General features: G+C 39.8%; 1 protein-coding gene across 5 annotated transcripts in view; it reads left to right on the plus strand.

Annotated features, from left to right (window-relative positions):
- The window catches only part of epha8 (eph receptor A8), a 134,693-nt gene that overhangs the window by 81,142 nt on the left and 33,909 nt on the right, over nucleotides 1-19,642 (plus strand). For all 5 annotated transcript variants that reach the window (XM_063474846.1, XM_063474847.1, XM_063474848.1 and 2 more), the window contains 2 exons: nucleotides 18,081-18,236; nucleotides 18,454-18,882. In XM_063474846.1, the coding sequence (XP_063330916.1) occupies nucleotides 18,081-18,236; nucleotides 18,454-18,882 (585 nt within the window). The remainder of the gene's footprint in view (nucleotides 1-18,080; nucleotides 18,237-18,453; nucleotides 18,883-19,642) is intronic.

Genomic DNA, 19,642 nt, shown 5'->3' on the forward strand with positions numbered 1-19,642 from the left:
GTCTATTAGTCTATTAGTTTATGTTGTGGTGATACTGGAGTGCAAAATTACTGATGGAAGATGGACAAGAAAGGGTCAAAGCCATCAGGTCCTCAGTTTAGACAAAACAGAAAAGAAGAAGAGAAACGAGCAAAAGATACAGGTAAGCAGATGTGTCTTTGGATGATGACAGGTCATGTATCCTGAAACAAGATAACATTCATTAGTAGGGACTGGGAAAACTTCTGTTTACCTTTGTTAACCTCTTGGCTATGAAAGTAAACAAAACTAGACTAATAAAAGCCTAGATTATCAAAGACTAAATCTAAAGTCAATACAGCTGACTAAAATATAATGTGTAAAAGTTTGCCATGTTTTACCAGTGAGAGTTGCTCCACATGCTTTTATTGGCGTCTTATTTTCTTTGGCATCAATTGCAAAATTGCTCGATGTGTCTACTCTTGTCTTTCTCTGAAGCGTTGGCATTTTGTCACATTTTCATGAGAAACAGGAAGTATCAGAGAATATTTTATCTCACTTTTATTCGCTGATGAAACTGATAATACACTTCATTATAATTTTTTTTCTTTGTGCACAGGTTTTTATCTAGTTTTTGTTCTCATTGGGAAAAACAAAGGTTGTTGATGAAGACTATGACGAAAAGGATTGGTCAATGAAATTAGCACTGATGTCTAATTTGACATCAGAGATCTAATTTAGTAGCTAAAAGCTGAAAGATTAGCAAACTGTACAGTTAACAAAGTCCTGGCAAACTTTATTACTCAGTAAAAATGCTGGTAACTCATTTGTGCAGTTACAGCCGATAATCTAAACTAATATCATGAAACTAGTTTGCTTTGAGTCCTTTTTTCCCTCTAGCAACAGTTTCTCTCTCAGGTCAGATAATTACCAGACAGATGACTTTAAATGTGTGTTTTGATCATATTGCCAGGGGAAGACAAAGCACTCAGTCAGAGAAACAAATGCTCTTAACTCGGAAGCTGTAAAGCTGGCCATTTTTCTCCAGTGGATGTTTTTCCTTTTATTTTGGGCTGTGATGTTAAATGGCCAGCAGTATTTCAAAACCAGTCCGCAGGTTTAACAGCATTTGGTCTCATTTGTTCAAGCTCTAATAAATGTTTCCTCACATTTACTGTGACCCTGCTGACTATCTTTTCTCTATCAGATATACTAAAGCACCTGTTAATGCAGGGGTTGGTCAAAAATCTGTTGTTTTACTAAAAAAACGTGCTGTCCTTTGACCTCAACACAGCTCAGCTGAACCCATTCATAACTTAAATGTCCTTAAATGATCCTTAACCAGCCCCATCCATTTTCTGCTCAGGGTTAGAAGTATATCGAGCTTACCTCAAATTGAAAGGTAACGTCCCCGTTTAAAGTGTGCAGTGAGATGTAGTAGTGCAGCTATTCAGCTGTTGGTATCTGGACTATTGATGTAGCAGGAGGGACAGTGCGGATGGTGAGTGTCCCATTTCCACAGCTGATCTTACCAACACATTCATCCATCACTCAGACAGCTTCAGCAGCTTGTTAGTGCCTTCATTTGCTCCCTGGGGAAGCAGCTTCGAAGCCTTTGGCAAAGTTTATCACTAGATTTTGGAGAATGCGTGTTTTATTATAAGGTCAGTGCTTTGCAAGGTTTAAGAGATCAGCGCTGGATATGTAAGTGTATAAGGAAACACTTACGGAAACTGTAACCCTAGGTTTTTTACAGCTGCCATCTTTGGGTTTCAGTGGGGCTGCTATGGCAGGGATGACACCTGTTTTTGAACAACATGTTTCTTTTGAGATGCGATTTGACCTTTGTAAACTGGAGCCTATAAAATGTGGGGCAACATCTTTAATATGTGGGACAGGAGGATAAGAGATAAAAATGCTGTGCAGTCCCACATAAAATGGGACATCTGGTCACCCTGCATCCACACCAATTAATCTAACAAACAGATTTTACGACGCGAGCAAACTGAAGCACCCACAGGCAAAAGGAGAACGATTCAAACAGCAACAAAAGCAAAACAGACAAAAATGACTGTAGCAATAAACTTAAAATTAGCGCCTATATTTTACAATGGGCACTGCAAGAAAACTTGACGTTTGTACAACGCAGCAGTCAGTTAAGTAGGAGAAAAAGGGACCAAACAAAAAGCTCTACTAGAAAACCATTAAGAAATAACAAATGGAGTCAGCATAGCTGAGAATTAATTGAGGGGCATAGTGTGTGACCATCAGCGTACTAATGCATTTCAACTTCAACTGCTTGCTATGCACATCTCAGTGCTGTAAGGATACTTTAATGTGATTCATCAAGTTTTGACTGTTTTTTCCTTCCTTTAATCATTTTATGGACTTTTAATACAACACCACAATGTTTCTATTTTGCTCCTCCTTCAGAATTGATTTATTGATTTTATTTATTGATTTATTAGATATTTTCCCCAGCATTACAAAATTACCTTATTGGAGCAGAGAGGGCTCAGAGCCAGTGCTGCACAAACACTGTGAGCTTTCACCGGCCCGTCCAGGCTGTACTTGAGACCCCCACTCATCCGTGCTCCTCCCTCACAGTCTCCTCACGCATGGGACAGTGATGTGCTTTCTCCAGCTCCCTCTTTTTCCCCCAATGTATTTATTTACCCACTTATACAGGGAATAAATCAAGGTCAGCACACAATGCTGCACATGGCTATTAAGATTCATTGTGATGCAAATTCTGCTGTAGCGTTTGCACTACACTGACAGGTACTGACATGGTGGGCAATACGCAAACAGCCACACATGCATACACTCATGCATACTACCAAAGTACATACTCTGTAAACAGTTTGCCTAAAGGATCTGAGCCACTTCACACCACACCTCTGCCAGCTTCCTGTTCACCAGAAAACTGCATAAAAGCAGATATCCACACAGCTGTTTAATTATGACTGGCTTTCCTTATTGATAAGTTTTGACTGCATTTCTAAGAGCTCCTTGTTTCACTGGAACAGCTTTCAAAGAAGTGGTTTGGTTAATTGCTCAGTAGTACCTGAGTGCAGAAAATTATACTACTTGTATATTTTTAGACTGTTGAACGATATAAACTTCAGCTTACGCAAGATTTAAAAAGTGGGCAGGGTCTCCTGTCATCACGCTTTGTATTTTAGAACTCAGTTGTCCTGCAGGGTTGGCTGACTGACCAGCAACAACACAAGCAAGAGTGGCCCACACACTGGTTGTACCACATACTTTCTACATACCTGACAACAAGACTGACAACAGAGCTCCCTGGAGGCAGCTGGGCAGGCCCTGGAGTGGAGCACTACCTCTACTCCACCTTAAAATTAGGTTTAGACCTCAGAGGGTTAAAATAGTTCTCTTGGCAATGAGGAGACAATAAATGAACAAAAACGAACTTTTTGTTTTTGGTGGGACTGTAAATAGTTTTTTATGTGTGTCTTACCAAAAACATTTTATGTACACATACTTTTTTCCATGTTGCTTTTCTCCAAAACATAAGGTTAGGGTTAGGCTTGGGGCTAGGGCTGAGGTGGGGTCAGCTTAGACTTTGTAATGTTTAAAGGTAAAGTATTGGAATAAAGCTGAGATGAGGTGACAAATCACAGAAGACGGCAGTTTAAGGACAGTTATGAGGTTTGGGTAAGATTTTAATAATAAAACAGCAGCTACGGACGCAGAAACTGTCTAAAAACACGCAAGTTTAATGTACAGGAAGAACAGAGTCACCAGCTTTTATCCTTATTAAATAATATTAAACATTTATTTTTTTAAAACTAGACAGTGAGGCGTGATTTATGAGAACAGTGCTTGTTGTGTGTCATGTGGAACAAAAATTGTTGCTTGAACTGATTCTGTCTGAATCTTCTGGCTCCCAGGATGAGCATACATGTTGTTAAACATCAAAACAAGTGTTTGTTATAAAATCAACAAAATTAGCATTTCATGCTGCTGCAAAGCTGCGAACAACGTTTAGTTCACAGCTTTATTTTCAAACTTGTAGCATGTTTAATTCAATATGTTACATGTTCTTTATCGCTCGAGTTTTTTTCCTTTTCCTGCTATGAAGATGTCTGCCAATCCCTGACGCAACGAGCAAGTCGTCACACAAACACAGTATTTAGATTTAGAACTTTCTAGCTAAGCAAACCTAAATATTTCTCATCTTGACATGTTTGGGGAATCTGCCTTTTAATTAATGTTGTTGACGTTAATTAATGTTCTGGAGGCTAAAATCATCTCTGTGTTGGAGGAACAGAAGCAGACGCAGGTGCAGGCGAGGAGGAGCTGCTGCAGGAATACTGGGCTAATAATTCACATCCACGCTTTATTGAAACACGAAAACAAACAGACAAATGTCACTTTGAAGGGAAACAACTTTAAGAACTACGTAAAATGTTAATAATTCATGTTTATTCAGCCTTTATTTGTAGTAAGCAGTACTGCATGATAGGTGTGGCTCTGCCATTCTTCTTCATGAGTAATTTTTGACTCCTGGTTCATTCATTCATGGAAACATCCTATCATGCTGTCATGTATTCTCTTTACTGACAGATTTTGTGCATAAGTGCATCAACCACCTACATCCAGGAGTTCCTTATAGACGAACCAGCGTGGATCTTATATAAAACATAATTGGCACCATTTCTGACGACTGCTGAGTGTGGCACGTTCACTAAAGCGCCTGCCTTGTGCTTCTATGACTAAAATAGCACCAGAAGGAGATAAGTATCACATGCAGCTGATCTTTTTAATGAAGATCAACTCCACATTATACTTTTTTGTAAAGGGGTAGCCCTGAAATGTAACATTATAGAAGTATTGGATTTCACACTTAGAGGGATCTTTGATTTTCTTCTCTTAGTCTTTGCAAATCCCCACATTTTTAAACCTTCAGCCTTCACTGTGGGCCTGTGGTACTTTTAACAACTGCAGATTATACCGTGCTTATTCTTTATCACACTGCTGTAATACAGTCATTTCCCCTGTGGGATCAATAAAGTGCCTATCAAACATCTTTCTAGCTAAGAGCCCAGTAAAACAGGCTTCATATTGAAATTTGAAGCTGGAATCATAATGTGACGTAAGTGTTGAAATTTGCACATAAAATCAAGAGCGCTCATTAGTTTGCATTTTCTTTAATATTACATTTGGAGTTTAATGTCCTATATCTTTGGAGAGAAAAGTTCTTACAGCTGCAAAATGCACTGAAACAACGGCTGAAACTCATTGTGAGAGCAGACAGTATCAGCTACTGGTTGCTATTGTTTAGCTAAAGTAGAAATTGGCAATGCACATTCAGAAATTTAAATAGCTGGAAATGAGAGTGAACAAAAGTGACAATCTCTGGCCGTCAATCAAAACTTTGGGACTACGAAAGAAACACTCCAAAACAGTTTCTGTTTTGTGCTGTGAAGCAATCCATCAGACCTTGTGACACAGACAAAAAGCCAAGCAGGCCCTGCTATAGGCTGCTGGTTCTGCTCGTCTTTGCTTGGCACTGATGAGATTTTTTACTAGACTGCTCGAGACATTAACATCAGGAAAAAAGAAACATCTTGCTATTCAAAGTTCCTGACGGCAGCCAAGAATTCACTAGTTATTCCCCCCCCAGTTGATCATGTTACTCGTGTTTTGATGACGGCATTAGTTTTTGTAATTCCCAGTTATATCTTAATTTTTCCTCCATCCAGAGCATCAAATGAGCAGCACGTCAGATGTGAAATGAAAGGTTATCACAGCTGGTCCTGCTACAAAGCACCTTCTCTCTGCCTTTGCATATTCACCTGTGGGTTGATAAATTCACGCTGCGTGTGGTTACTGTGGCAGCATCAGACATCACCCTAATGTGTATGTTTGTGCATTTTTTGCATTACCATAACCTTTCTGTGTGTGTGCGCGAGTGTGTGTGTGCGTGAAACTCCTGGTGAATCTGTCAGAGACTTCAAAGCTCTCGCCGCCTCTCCCATTGATGAACGAGCTGTTCCGATGTTTATCGTGACCTGCTTTTCAACTCAGGGGCCTCACAAAAAAACATCAAGGGATGGAGGGATTAACGGGATAAAAAAAGGAGGAAGAGAAAACAGTCTGAGATAAATATTGTAAATACAAATAGTTTCTGGCTCCTGTTAGGGAGTGAAAGAGCAGAACACTATCACCCCCTGTCTGTTTATCTATAGTGATACGCGTGACCGTGTGTGTGTCTGTGTGTGTGTATACATATCCAAACAGTTCCTCTTTTTTGCAGGTAAGTGTGGGTCTGTTTATGTGGTGTGTTGCTATTTCAGTGAAGCTAATGCAATTTTTATTTAGAGGTTTTGTTCTAAAGGAAATTTCAGCAGTTTAAAACTATATAATATACTGAAAATTCGATTTTCATAGTAAGATTTTCATATTTTGGGGTCTAAATTATTATCCCTCCATGGATTTTCTACAACTGATAACAGGGTCCAGGTCACAGAGGCAGCAGTCTACACAGAGATGCCTGGACCCTGCCTCTCCCTGGCCACTTCCTTTATCTTTTCAGGGGGACATTCCTTATGCCAGCCAAGAAACATAATATCTCCAGTGTTTCCAGGGTCTGCTCTGAGGTGCCAAAAACACCTCACCTAAGAGACATTCAGGAGAAATCCTAGTTAGATTGCCCATTTACCTCAACGTGCGCTTCTTGATATGATATGGACCCTCTTGAATGACCAAGCTCCTTATCTGATCTCTGAGGCTGAGCCCAGAAACATTTTGAAGAAAGCTCATTCCCACCAGTCTGAGGCATGGTTCACAGCTGAAAAAAGGGTCGAGTGCCCTCTGCAGGTTGGGGATGAGCTTCTGCACTAACTGGAAGAGTCTTAATTATTGATAAATGCAGAATTTTGTGCTGTTTTTTGAGGGTTTTCTTTTATATCTGAGTGTGTTGATGCCAAGGTAACAAACTAACCTTAACCAGCAGCTTGAGCTCCACTGTCTCTGTAGCAGGTCTCTGTGCTATTGGGCAGCTTTTTCTTCAGGAAACTGTACTTAAATGCAGGATTTTTTTTTTTTGCCCTGTCTGACAGGCCCTGTTTATGGCAGTCACAGAGGTCACTACAAACATAGTATTCTGAAAGGGAAAGCACATGAACAGATGTGTTTTTATCCATTTATAGTGCATTCAGCCCTGTAGCCAAATTGCATGTCCCTGAAGACTGAACAGAAGGCTGTGAAACTTGTGTAGCACAAGATTTTGTTTCCACCATCACTTTTAAGACCTCTGAACCCAATATTGATCTGTTCTACCTCCCTAAAATCTCAGGTTCGAGTTTTACCCAACTCTCACTTTTGGTAGTGGGTTAATTTACATGATTCTTCTTCTTTGAAATGTTCCCTCTGGGGATCATATCTGCCTCCATCTCACCCGATCCCTGGCATTCTCCTCCGTCACACCAAACCTTTGCATGTCCTCTTTCACTACATCCAAGAACTTCTCCTGGGGTCTTTCTCTTTTCCTTTTGCCTAAAAGCTCAATATTAAACATCCTTTGTCCAGTTCATCTGCAACATGTGCAAACTATCTCAGTTCTCTAACTTTGTCTCTAAATGCTCAACTTGTCTCTCTGATATACTTCTTTCCAGCCTTGTCCATCCTGGTCACTCCCAGTGAAAATCGTAGCATGTTAAACTCCACCTGCACCTGTAGCTCCACCTCCTGTCTTTTTGTTAGTACCACCATCTCCAACCCATACGTCATAACAGGTCTCACTACCATCTTGTAAACCTTTCACTCTTGCTGCTATCTTTCTATCACAAATCACCCTGCACTCATCTCTGCACACACCACCCTGCCTGCACTCTCTTCTTTAGCTTTCTTGTGCACTCTCTGTCACTTTGGATGGTTGAACCCAAGTATTTAAACTCACCCACCTTCATTATCTCTGTTCCTCACATCTTCACCTTTTCACCTGTCTTCTTTTCATTCACAGACATGGTTCTTACTTGCTTCTCAATCCTCTTTTCTCCCATGCTTCCCTCCACCTCCCCAGGCTCTCAAAGCTTCAAATCTACACAGCTCTCCCATATCTTCATGGTGTGGCTCATCAGTTTTATCCCTCTGTAGTTACTAAAGCTCTTCACATCAGCTTTGTTCTTGTTCTTGTACCAGTACACTTCTCCATTCCTCAGGCATCCTAAGATTATGTTAACACATCATGGCATAATCTAACTCAAGAACAGATGAGAAACAAAGTAATTGACATCTATCAGTCTGTAAACGGTTACAAAATAACTAAAAAGTCTTTGGGACTCCAACAAAACATAGTGAGAGACATTATCCGTAAATGGAGAAAACTTGGAACAGTGGTGAACCTTGCTGGGAGTGGCTGGCTTTCCAAAATTATTCCTCACTACTCTGCATCGATGAGTCATCCAGAAGGCCACAAAAGACTGACAAGACAAAATCTGAACTTTTTGGAAGGTTTCAGTCCCATTTCACCTGGCGTAAAACTGACACATCATTTCATAAAAAGAACATCATACCAGCAGTCAAACATGGTGGTGACAGTGTGATAGTGTGGGCCTACTTTGCTGCTTTAGGACCTGGAAAACTTACCGTAACTAATGGAACCATGAATACCAGAATTTCTACCAAAAATCACAAAGGGGAATTTCCAGCTGTGAAGCTTGAGTCAAGTGCACTTTTTCAGCAGGACAATGATCCAAAACACTCAAAGAAGTCCACCATTTTGGAGTGACTTAATCAGACTTAAAGTCCAGACTTAAATCTGATCGTTCATACTTGACAACTAATGCAGAAGAATTTAATATGCAATTATAAATGATAAACCATCTTCATGAGTTGGTGGAGACCAAAACTGAGTTTAAAGAACACTTTAATTCTTTAAATTCTCCAAAAACACGGCTTCATATAAATACTGACATTGTTCTTAAAGTGTGACATGTTTCCCGTAAACAACTTTATGATGCAATAGTGTATGAATTATGTATTTACACATTGTTTTGCTGCCCCCAAGTGGCAAAATAAAATATATTCGTCTCACTTGGGACAATACTGCTTACATACTGACTCGCTCACTGCTGACAACCAAGGATAAATACCCAGAATGAGCTTTGTGGTGGAATCCATGGACTTCGAAGTAAAATCCCCCGAACCGTCTTAGCTGAAGTATGTGCTGCAAACACTGCAGATCCCTCTCGGTTTTGCAGGCATGTCAGCCTGATGTCTGTAAATAAAAGCCAGTCATTTTTGTCTCAGCACAGGATTTGTTCGTAAACAGCAGAATAAATGTGAGCTGGTAAAGCAAGCTGTTTCTGCCTCCTCTCCACCTTACACTTACCAGCTGACCGACCTCAGCTCCCCATTCTGGTTTGTGTTCCCAAATGTGTCAGCCCCCTAAAAACTGTTTTCTTACGGCTTTTTTATGTTCTTGTGGCATGCTATATAAGATATTTAAGATTTTCAACATGTGACAATATTACTGAAGATTATTATATATTTAGTTAGGCAATATAAGATAACTCTGAATAGCATTAAAAAAATATGTATGAAAAATTATGCTTTCTGATTTTGACAGTAACACCACAAGTAATATTTTCATTTTTTTTTCAGCTTTTAATTGTTATGCGTTTCTCATAGAAGTCTTCTGTTGCTCTTTTATAACATTGATTGTCCAGGTCTTTTGATGTGATCAGCCCTGACAGTTTTTATATGACAAACACACATCTTGAAGCACAGCAGCCCCTCTCTCGATCTCTTTCTCACTCTTAATGGATGCCTATATCTTTGTCTGAAAGGACAGGCAGACAGGAACAAGTCATGGTATATTAAATGGTGAATTATAAATAATAGAGATTGAATTACGGACAAGACTAACAAAACACTGTGCGTGCACCATTGTCTAAAATCCTAGTCATCAAGCCTGATGAAAGGTAATTAATTAAAATCCTTGTTGTGTATTGCAACCAATATCAGCTCCAGCTGTTTGTGATGTCATATTTTGCTTGATAGCTTTGTTATTAGACTTGTTAGTCAGTCCCATATACAATACTGTAAGTTACCCACAGATGATGAACACGGTGTCAATCTGCCATTTTGCTGTGTGCAGACACTCTTGGTGCTTCGATCCAGAACAGACTGCTTGAAGAATTTATCAGAGTCTTAGAGAGCTGTTAAGTCAACTTTATGGTTATTTTGGAAGATAAACCTTCTGTTTGTGGTGCTATTAAATTACAGGGTATTATACAGAGGGGTGCTTCTTATGTATACACCGCTCAGTGATAATAGAAACACCTGAACAAACAACTAGCTCTACAGTCCCAAAGCATCCAAAAATTTAAATTAGTAATTGTTAGATGCTAAAACTTCCTGAAAGCCAGAATATATTGTAACTGGCTGTATTACTATTATGTAAATGTTCCTTATAAATTAAGTGCCTTTAGAATAGTCCTGTTTTACATTGAAATTTGTAGAGTTAAGACTGTAAATGACCATTTTGGATCAGAATAGTACAAAAACCCAACAGATGGCAAAAGAGATGTTTGATCACACAAAGTCAGGAGAGGGTAAAAACTACAAATTTAGAATGCTTTTTTTCCAGAGTCTTAGAAAATGTAGGTTAACGATCTCTAGACAGCTTCTCTGTGAAGAGTTTATTAATTTAAAATCAGCGGTTCGAACTTTTGCTTCATGGAAAATATCAGTCATGATATCGTTTGAATTGTATAATTTACAAAGGTCGACGAAGCTACCACACCAGTAATGTAGCTTTTTATACAGAGTGCAATGAAATATTCTCAAAAAATAAATTAATGAATAAAGTTAAAAAAAAAAAAAAACTGACCTACAATATTTTCAAGCTATTGCTGATTTCTGTAAATATTACGTGAATCTAAAATGCTGCAGACATAATTTGGAACCAGTCTGGTTTTCTGTAGCTGGAAACCAGTGGAATGCCCACTGTGCATCTGGAACAAGTTGCGAGTGTGAAGTATGGTGAATTTGCTCACAGATGAAGGTAGAGTAGACCACATTGTCTGATTGGTGCAGCATCTGCTTTACTGCATTACAGTCTGTTGTGGCGAGGAAGCTGCTGAGTGTGAATGTAAAACTGTCCAATTACCAGTCGATCTACTTTCCTTCCCTTATCTATGGTTATAATCAGTGTGCAGTGAAGAAATGAAAAGAAATTAACCTCTTCTGAAGGGTGTCAGGGCTCTATTGTAGAGATGGGGTGAGTAGAGCTGTTACTCCTCCACACTGGATAAGAGCCATATGATGTGGCTTAGGTATCTGACTGCTGCATCCTAGATGCATGAAGGAGCATTTCCGCAGGTCCTTCCTCCCTGCAGCTGTCAGACTGTACAATCAAAACTGCTCCCAACAAACAGATGTTTACATCAGCGCTGTAATTTGCACTAATCAACCGGACAACTACTACTGTTATAACTTGCACATTACTTTTCTCAGTTTATATATACTAACTTATTGGAAATTACATGCCTACTTTTTAATGCACATGTACAATACACAATCTGTACTTTTTTAATTATTCTAAACATTCTTAACTATTTAAACATCTTTCAGTATCCTGCTCTGTTTGCACACTACAACCTGGGTTTGTCAGGGTTGGCTGTGTGGCAGGCAGGCAGGAGTGGGGGACCCAAAATGCAGGACTCAACACGGAAGTCAAACTTAAAGCGCAGCTTTATTGCTGGGACAAAAAACCCAAACATAACTCGAAATAACACCCTAAACTGAGAACACAAAGCTACTAACAAACACTTGGAGCCGAGAGACAAAAGACTGGAAACACGGAGACAAAACACACAGCTAGTTGAGGGTACGACGCGACAGAGAACAAAGGAAACACAGGGCTATATATACACACGGCAGTAATCAAGGAATGAGAGACAGGAGGGGAACACACCTGGGAGAAATCACAGCTGACAAGACAGGGGAAACGTAACCTGAACACACTCACATAAGACAAGGACCTTCAGAATAAAACAGGAAACTAACAGACACAGAGGACCAGACAAGACACGAACTTAACAGACAGATCCACGAGCAGACACAGTGACACCATGGACAGACAGAGGGACATACAGGCAGAGAAGACTAAGCACAGGCAAACCCTAACTAAACATGAGGGCAAGAGAACAAAACCTAAACCAGAAATGATAATAATAATAATAATAATAATAATAATAATCAACACAGGATAGCTAAAGAATCAGAACATAATTATAATGAGCATAATCTGGAAAAACACCAAAATACAAGAAACCGAAAAAGCAGGGTCAAAATGACCCAGAACAGTGACAGGGTTTGCCAATTATCTGTATTTTAATTTTAATAACTGTACAGTACTGTTTTGGTAACTATTGTCCATGATATGTAAAATATTGTGTGTTTCTGTTCTATGTCCTGTGTCCTGTTCTGTTTGTATATGTGTTTTGTTTTTGTTTTTTTGCTGCTTACCAGCCAAATTTCCCCCTGTGGGTCAATTAAAGGATTCTTCTATTCTAGTTTAGTCTAGTCTATTCTGTTCTATCTGGCAGGTATCTGATTTCTGTGTGCCTCTTAGGGGAGGTGTTTTAGGCTGGGACGAGGCTCTTGGGCCTAGGACATGCTTCTCGGCTGGCTTGGGAATGTCTTGGTGAACCCACTAATGGCAGAAGGAGGTGGTCTCTGCTTAGATTCCATATCCAGAATAAGCAGAACATAGAACATAGATGGACTAACATGGATGGCTTTATCATTGAAACACTGCTGACATCTCCTAGGACAGACACTGTTGCTACTTTCAGTTTCTTAGAATTTTTTGTTACTATACTTGACAGGTTTTAAATGGATTATTTCCTCAAATAATTGATTATAATTGATAGCCAGTTTTGCATATATTAATCTTTAAGCTTTCGCTGCACTTCAAAATAGAACTTTGGTGCCAGATTTTGAAGCTACGATATAAAGTCCCCTTTTTGACAGAATGTTTACCAGCCTCACTGATATGGTTTTCATGTTGTGAATTTTTCTGCCTGTCACATGGCAAAATGTACTTCTGCAGGTTTTAAGCTTTTTGGCACAAGTTGGATGGATGTGTCTGTCTGGGCAGATTTAGTCAGTGACCTAATGTAATAACAGTCCAATATGGAGTGAAATCTAGTATGTGTGTACTTGGAGTGTACAGACATCCAAGTAAAGGTTCAATGAAGGATATGATCCAACCAAATGGAAAGCTTTCAAGGCTGAAAAATAAGCATTAAAAAAACACAGTGGAAGTTAATGTGTTGGTTTCTTTTCTTTGACTTATGAGACATATTTGGTTTTCTGCTTAATTCCCATTAACTGAAGTAACTATTTCATTATTTTGGGGGCGTTTTGTCAGTTGTCCCTTGTGTGTTAGACTAGTCTGATGAGCTAATATTTAAATCCACTTTGTCTTGTCTGTTAAGTCAGTTTTTTTTAATGCAATTAGTTTGGTGGTATTCTGTTAAGTTGCTTTTATTACTTTTTTTGTTTTTTTATTTGTTTACTTATATATAATATATTTTTTGCTTTTTTTGTTAAATAAAACCCACTTTCTCCATAAATACTCCTGTGTCCTCATGTCCAGGCAGCTCATTCACTCACACGATTAATTAGCAAGTATGTGTTGCAGCCATGAATTCAGCTCGCTAACCTTGCTTGCTAGCTGTAGCTTATAATTTAGCACTGTTTTTTTTATCTAATTGTAGCACCCTTAGCTTACAATATAAAGTGAGGCTTTATATTGTTCTTGTTATATAAGTAAACCCAAATAAAACTGGTCACATTTCAGTGTAAATATGGCCACTTCTGGCTCTGAAATACAAACATGGCAGTGTCCTGAACACTTATTGCTGAGGCTCCATGGCCTCTTCCTCCTTTACCCCCCTGAAAGTCATTTACATGTTACCTGTTTAATAGGGGTGCAACAATAGTCGTATCGATATTGAACCGTTCGATACAGTGCTTTCGGTTCGGTACGCATATGTATCGAACAATACAAAATTTTTAATTTATTTTATCAACTTTTCTTCTGACGATGCTGTCTGTGTTGAGAGCTCAGTGGATCTGCGTTCGACTTATCCGCCTAGGCTGCACTGTCGAGCGCAGATCCACTGAACGCAGCGCAAGCTAGCGAGACAGAAGTTGCTCGTTGCAACATGGCAAATTGAACCTCCTCCACCCTCATTCAGATCTGGCGTTTGGAACTATTTTGGTTTTTATGTGAAGTATGACCCTGAAGGTAAGCGCGTCATGGACAAAAGTAAAACAGTATGTCGGATGTGCCACGCAATGCTCAATTACATTGGTGGGAACTAGTGCGTTAGCGCAGTTAGCTTGTTAACGTGTTGACGCCGTCCAGCCCCATGCACGGGGCGATCCGCGGTAGCTCGTTAACGGAGATTTGCCGTGTTGTGGCGTTAACGTCATTTCAACGAGATTAACGCTGACAGCACTAGTGGGAACACAACGAATATGACTGCACATTTACTCCGACATCATCCTAGTGCAGGGCTCGCAAAATTTCAAAATCCCTGGTAGCCCTTCGGGCAGGGACTCTTCAGTTTTTGGTAGCCCAAAATAAATTTAAGTAGCCCGAATAAAAAAGGGAGCAATTTTTTTTATGTTTTGTTTCCGTTACAATATTATACATTAAAGTATAATATTGCAACGGAAACAAAACATTAATCAAAAAATTGTTGAAACACAAATTACAATATTGTATAAAAATTACAATCATCAACTCAAATACTTGGATGTAATTGAACAGAAATTTCTATGAACTTGTAAGAACTGTGTGGAACATGAATCAGTCTGTGTCAGATCCTGAATTTGAAATTTCCACTGAAATCACAGGTAAGAGGCAAGTGGAACCAAGATCTAGGCCATTTGCTTTTTGAAGTTTGCAAAGACTGCTAAATTTTGCCAGTGGTAGTTCAATCTTTGCAACATAGTAGGCTGTTCTAAACAGATTTTTCAGGATTGATTTTTAGTATGTTATTTGCAGACTGAGCAATAATCCATTTCTTGCATTTCTCATGGGTTCTAATGGGGGCCTTTCTTAAAATTACTGGTCCCAGTAACAAAGGCACTTGTCGACTCAGAAATCGAGGGAAACCAACAACACACCCGGCAGAACATTATGTTATTTACACGGGTGCACATAAGTGGTCCGCATGTGCGCATTCGCTGTCAAAATAAAAGACCCGCACCAGATAAGAAGTTGCAACGCGCGTTTGCGTCCATATAAAAGGCAGTGTTTTTGTCTGCTAGAGTGGGATTTTCATGGCACATTCTGCACGTTCATCATTTGTTTAAAGCCAGCTCACTTCCTGCAACCACTTTTCCTAGAATACGCGCTTCTTTTGTGGTTCGGACTCCATCTGACATTTCTTTGGAGGTGGAGGAACACCAAAGTAATTGCTTAAAGGAGCTTCTTCGACATCTTTAACAGTTCTAAACAAATGTCTGTCCTCCTCCAGAAAATCTTATGTACGCAAACACGCGTTGCAACTTCTTATCTTGTGCGCAATATAAAAAATAAAATGTAAATGTGTTAAAAAATGTAAACATCTATGTTTAGTGAACTTTGCCATGTCGCTCTGTGGTGCAGCTAAGACACCAAAGTTTACACACTATGTCTACTTGATCCACGTCTGACTCTGCGAACCCATAATGTTTCTACACCACTGAAGGGTTTTTTTACCTCTCTTTTCAACCAACGGCAGTCACTCTCCTCTCCAAATAACTTCTGCTTAGCTTTCCGAGCTTCCCTCTGTTAGCTCCTCTTAATTGTTGTGACGCGTGTTTGAAACGCAGAGAGGTGCGCTCGATTTGCCACACGGAGCAGCGCGAGAGTAAAGCACGAGGGAGGTGCTAATAATCGGCTCAGTCATTTTTAATGATCGTTGAAAGCCCAGATCGTAATTTAGATTAAAATTCGATTAATTGAGCAGCCCTAGTCACATATTGACAGTGGCTCACCGATGCCAATGACATATTTACCCAGCTACATTTCCGAAAGAATGCAAAAGCATTGACATATATTTTTCCTTTCTATGATAGCCCGACGGGCAGGGCAGGGATAGATTCTGGTAGCCCGACTGGAAAACTCGCTAGCCCCGGGACGTCGGGCTAGCGATTTTGCGAGCCCTGTAGTGCAAAGACAAGTGGAAGCAGACAAAAACAACAAGCACGCATGCTACAAACTTTACCAGAGTCATTTAGACCGCCGTTAGCACATGATTCTCCTTATGGGGACCTGATATGTTTAATATGCTGCTGAGAATATAGCCCAGAAAAAGCGTATAGTATAGCTTTTATTTTGGAAAGAGCCATTTCTCTGTAATAAATTCTCTTTTTCCAAAGATGAGTGATTTCTCGATCAGATAGATTTATTACTTTGTTGTTTCAGCAACATTAAATTTAAAAACTGTACTTTTGAGTTAAAATATATATTTATAATTTTAATAAATGACAAATTAAAAAAGCATGAACATTTTTTGTATCGAAAAAATATTGAACCGTGACACCAAAGTATCGAACCGAACCGAACCATGAATTTTGTGTATCGTTGCACCCCTACTGTTTAAGTATCTCCCAAAATCACTAGTTCATATCTTGTATATAAATACTGTATATTTTCCAAAGTGGGTGTGGTGTAAGACATAATTGGTGTTGCAATTGCTAATTGGTCTCTGGTGTTCGTTTTGAATCTGGTTTGACTTCCATTTGGATAAAAGATCAGAGGTTTTCTTTCTTTTCTTTGTTAACCCTAAAGCATCTAATGAAGAGGTCTACTGACACATGGAGGGAACTTCGTGATTGTTTGGTTTGGTTTAATTTTGGAGCCAAGAAGTCCTCCACATTGTTTGTATTTTGTCCCCATTTCCATTTCATATTCATATGTCAGTCAAAGCTTACCTGTGCATAACTACTGAGTAGTGGACGGATGACTTCCCACTGCCACCAGGTTCAGGCAGATAAAAGCTGTAATTTCAGCTGTGGGGAAGCCAGTGGGATTACATTATTGTGGTAGCAACTTCCCATTCACTGAAGATGGGTAGATTTTAGATAGGGACGGATTCTTATATTGTCAGCTGTCACTGTTTTAAATAACTAAAAGCTGCTTTATGAGGGATTCTCAAAATATAATATCATAAAAATAACTGAATCAAATGCCTGACCCTACATTGAATGAATTTGCTGAACATTTGCATGGGGAGTGGTTTTAATCATTTACAAACATATCTAAAAATGTCTTCAATAATCAGGAATACATGTCAGCTGTATATTTTCTTACAAATTTGCTCTTCTTGGTTTCCCATTTTATGTTTCTTTCAGTGTCTTTGATGTCTAAAGCCCTAAAATGGTCTTCTATTTGCTTTAGAAGGAAAGGTTAGGCAAAGACTGCATCTGTAAACTAAAACACAGCATTTTGGGGAAGTGCAAATTACCATGTGCGAAGAAGAGCAAACAGGGATGCATCGTTTTCATATATGCTGCTTTGCTGCGTGTACGCGAGGTTTACCCCTGCCCCATTTACCAAAGCAGAAGCCTATTAACCGCCTGGAAAGAGAATATATTTATCAGAGCCCCTCTATTATTAATCAGTGCAGAGTTAAAAGTGAATATGTATCAGAGCAACTGAATAAGGTTGAAACACAGTCTGGATTCAGATGGTCTCACTGGGAGTATCAACAGTGCAGCGCCTTTTCAGCCCAAATCTGAACAGAAAGAAGTATGACTTTCATCTCCCCTGCTCTGCAGTCTCTGCGGTTACAAGGCCTGTAATTATACATAGATTAAGGGGGAGTTGGGGTGGGTCTATGTCCTAAAATGAATGCTTTAGAGGAGATGACACAGTTTTGAAAAAGTTGAAGCTTCACGTTGATATGCACAGCTTGCTATAAGAGTGTGATTCATGCCTCTCTGAATGCACTCTCTCTGAATTTTATCATGGTCTGAGTGATTATGGCAATGCAGCTTCCCTGCAAGGTCTCTATTTACTCTATTTATTCTCCCTGCCCCTCTCTCACTCTTTCTCTGTCTCTATCTCCCCGTTTCTGCAGCCTGTGAGGTGGGTTTCTATAAGCCGGTGGCAGGCGATGGTCTGTGTGGTAAATGTCCTCAACACAGCCACTCAGAGACCAGAGCCGCCCTCTCCTGCCCCTGTGACACCAACTACTATCGGGCAGCAGATGACACACCGGCAGCTCCATGCTCCCGTAAGTACAAAAACACCGTGTACCAGAAAGTCCAATCCCACAGGCAAGGTGTGGGATTGCCTTGAAAAAGTGAAAAGACATGCACATAAACACACTCAAACAGCACACGGTAACCATGAAATGATGTGCTGAACTTATCTTTGCCTCAGAAATCGAATTTACTTTTTTTCAGACATGATCAAACCTCCGAATGAACTCAAATCTCTCTTTTCTCCAGGCCCTCCATCTGCTCCAGTAAACGTCATCTCCTCAGTCAATGGGACCTCTGTGAATTTAGAGTGGGACCGTCCTCTGGATACAGGGGGTCGCAGCGACTTGCAGTACAGCGTGTTGTGTATGAAGTGCTCAGGAGAAGGGGGGCCCTGTGAGGACTGTTCATCCTCCCCTGGAGGCATCACTGGTGGAGGGAAGGCAGGTGGAGGGGCAAGTGTTGGGGCAGGGGGAGGAGGGATGGTGGAGCGTTTGGGCACGGCTGCGGTCCGATTCGTTCCTCGCCAGACCGGGCTGAAGGAGTCTTGGGTGACAGTGCTCAACCTGGTGGCCCACACCAACTACTCCTTCCGCATCCTGGCCATGAATGCAGTGTCACACCTAACCAATGAGCCAACACCTTACGCCGTGGTCAACATCACAACGAACCAGGCAGGTAGGGTTCAGAACAATGACGTACTGGAAATCATTACGAGGAGTTTAGTCGGCAGCCCTTACTTTGAATTCAGTTAATCACAACCTTATGTATATCCAGTGTATTTGGCTTGTACTTTTCCTCAAAATAAATTTCTCTGTCTGAAGTGCGATGAGAGGAAATGATCTTGGTGAAGAGTCAGCATTAGGGTAGGTGTGTATTTGTGACTTCATTACTTCCTAGTCCCCAAATATATAATAGACGTTTTTCTCCAGAGGAGCTGGAGCACAAGCCACACCCTCCACACAAGGATCTGTAAAGTGTAGAAATTCAAAAACAGGCAATAGTAATACAAAGAACTCACAAGAAACACAAAAAGAAACAAAGAAAAAATTAGGAAATATAAAGCCGAAAAAAATACAAGGAATGTAAACTAATATGGAGTACAAGGATGTAAAGTCCAATTTGAAGCCTCTAGCTCAGTGATCGCCATGCTAATGGCTACTTTCTCACAGACTTTAAAGTAGAAACAATTGAAGTGTATGACAGAGATTTTGAAATAAAAGAGAAAGTGTCTTAACAGAAACTAAAAAAATAATGACAGCAGAAAACGAGCTGTGAATTCAAGAGAATTCGCAAGTAGAAATCTTTGTAAGTCTTTTGGTAAAGATTTAAAGAGTCTGTAAATCTCTCACAAATACATTAAGGAGACTTTCTTTATTTTCTGTCATTTATATTCTGTTACAGTGGTGTAGTTTCTAATTAAAATAAAGCCAGTGAA

Source organism: Pelmatolapia mariae, linkage group LG5, assembly GCF_036321145.2.
Source record: "Pelmatolapia mariae isolate MD_Pm_ZW linkage group LG5, Pm_UMD_F_2, whole genome shotgun sequence".
NCBI lineage: Eukaryota > Metazoa > Chordata > Actinopteri > Cichliformes > Cichlidae > Pelmatolapia > Pelmatolapia mariae.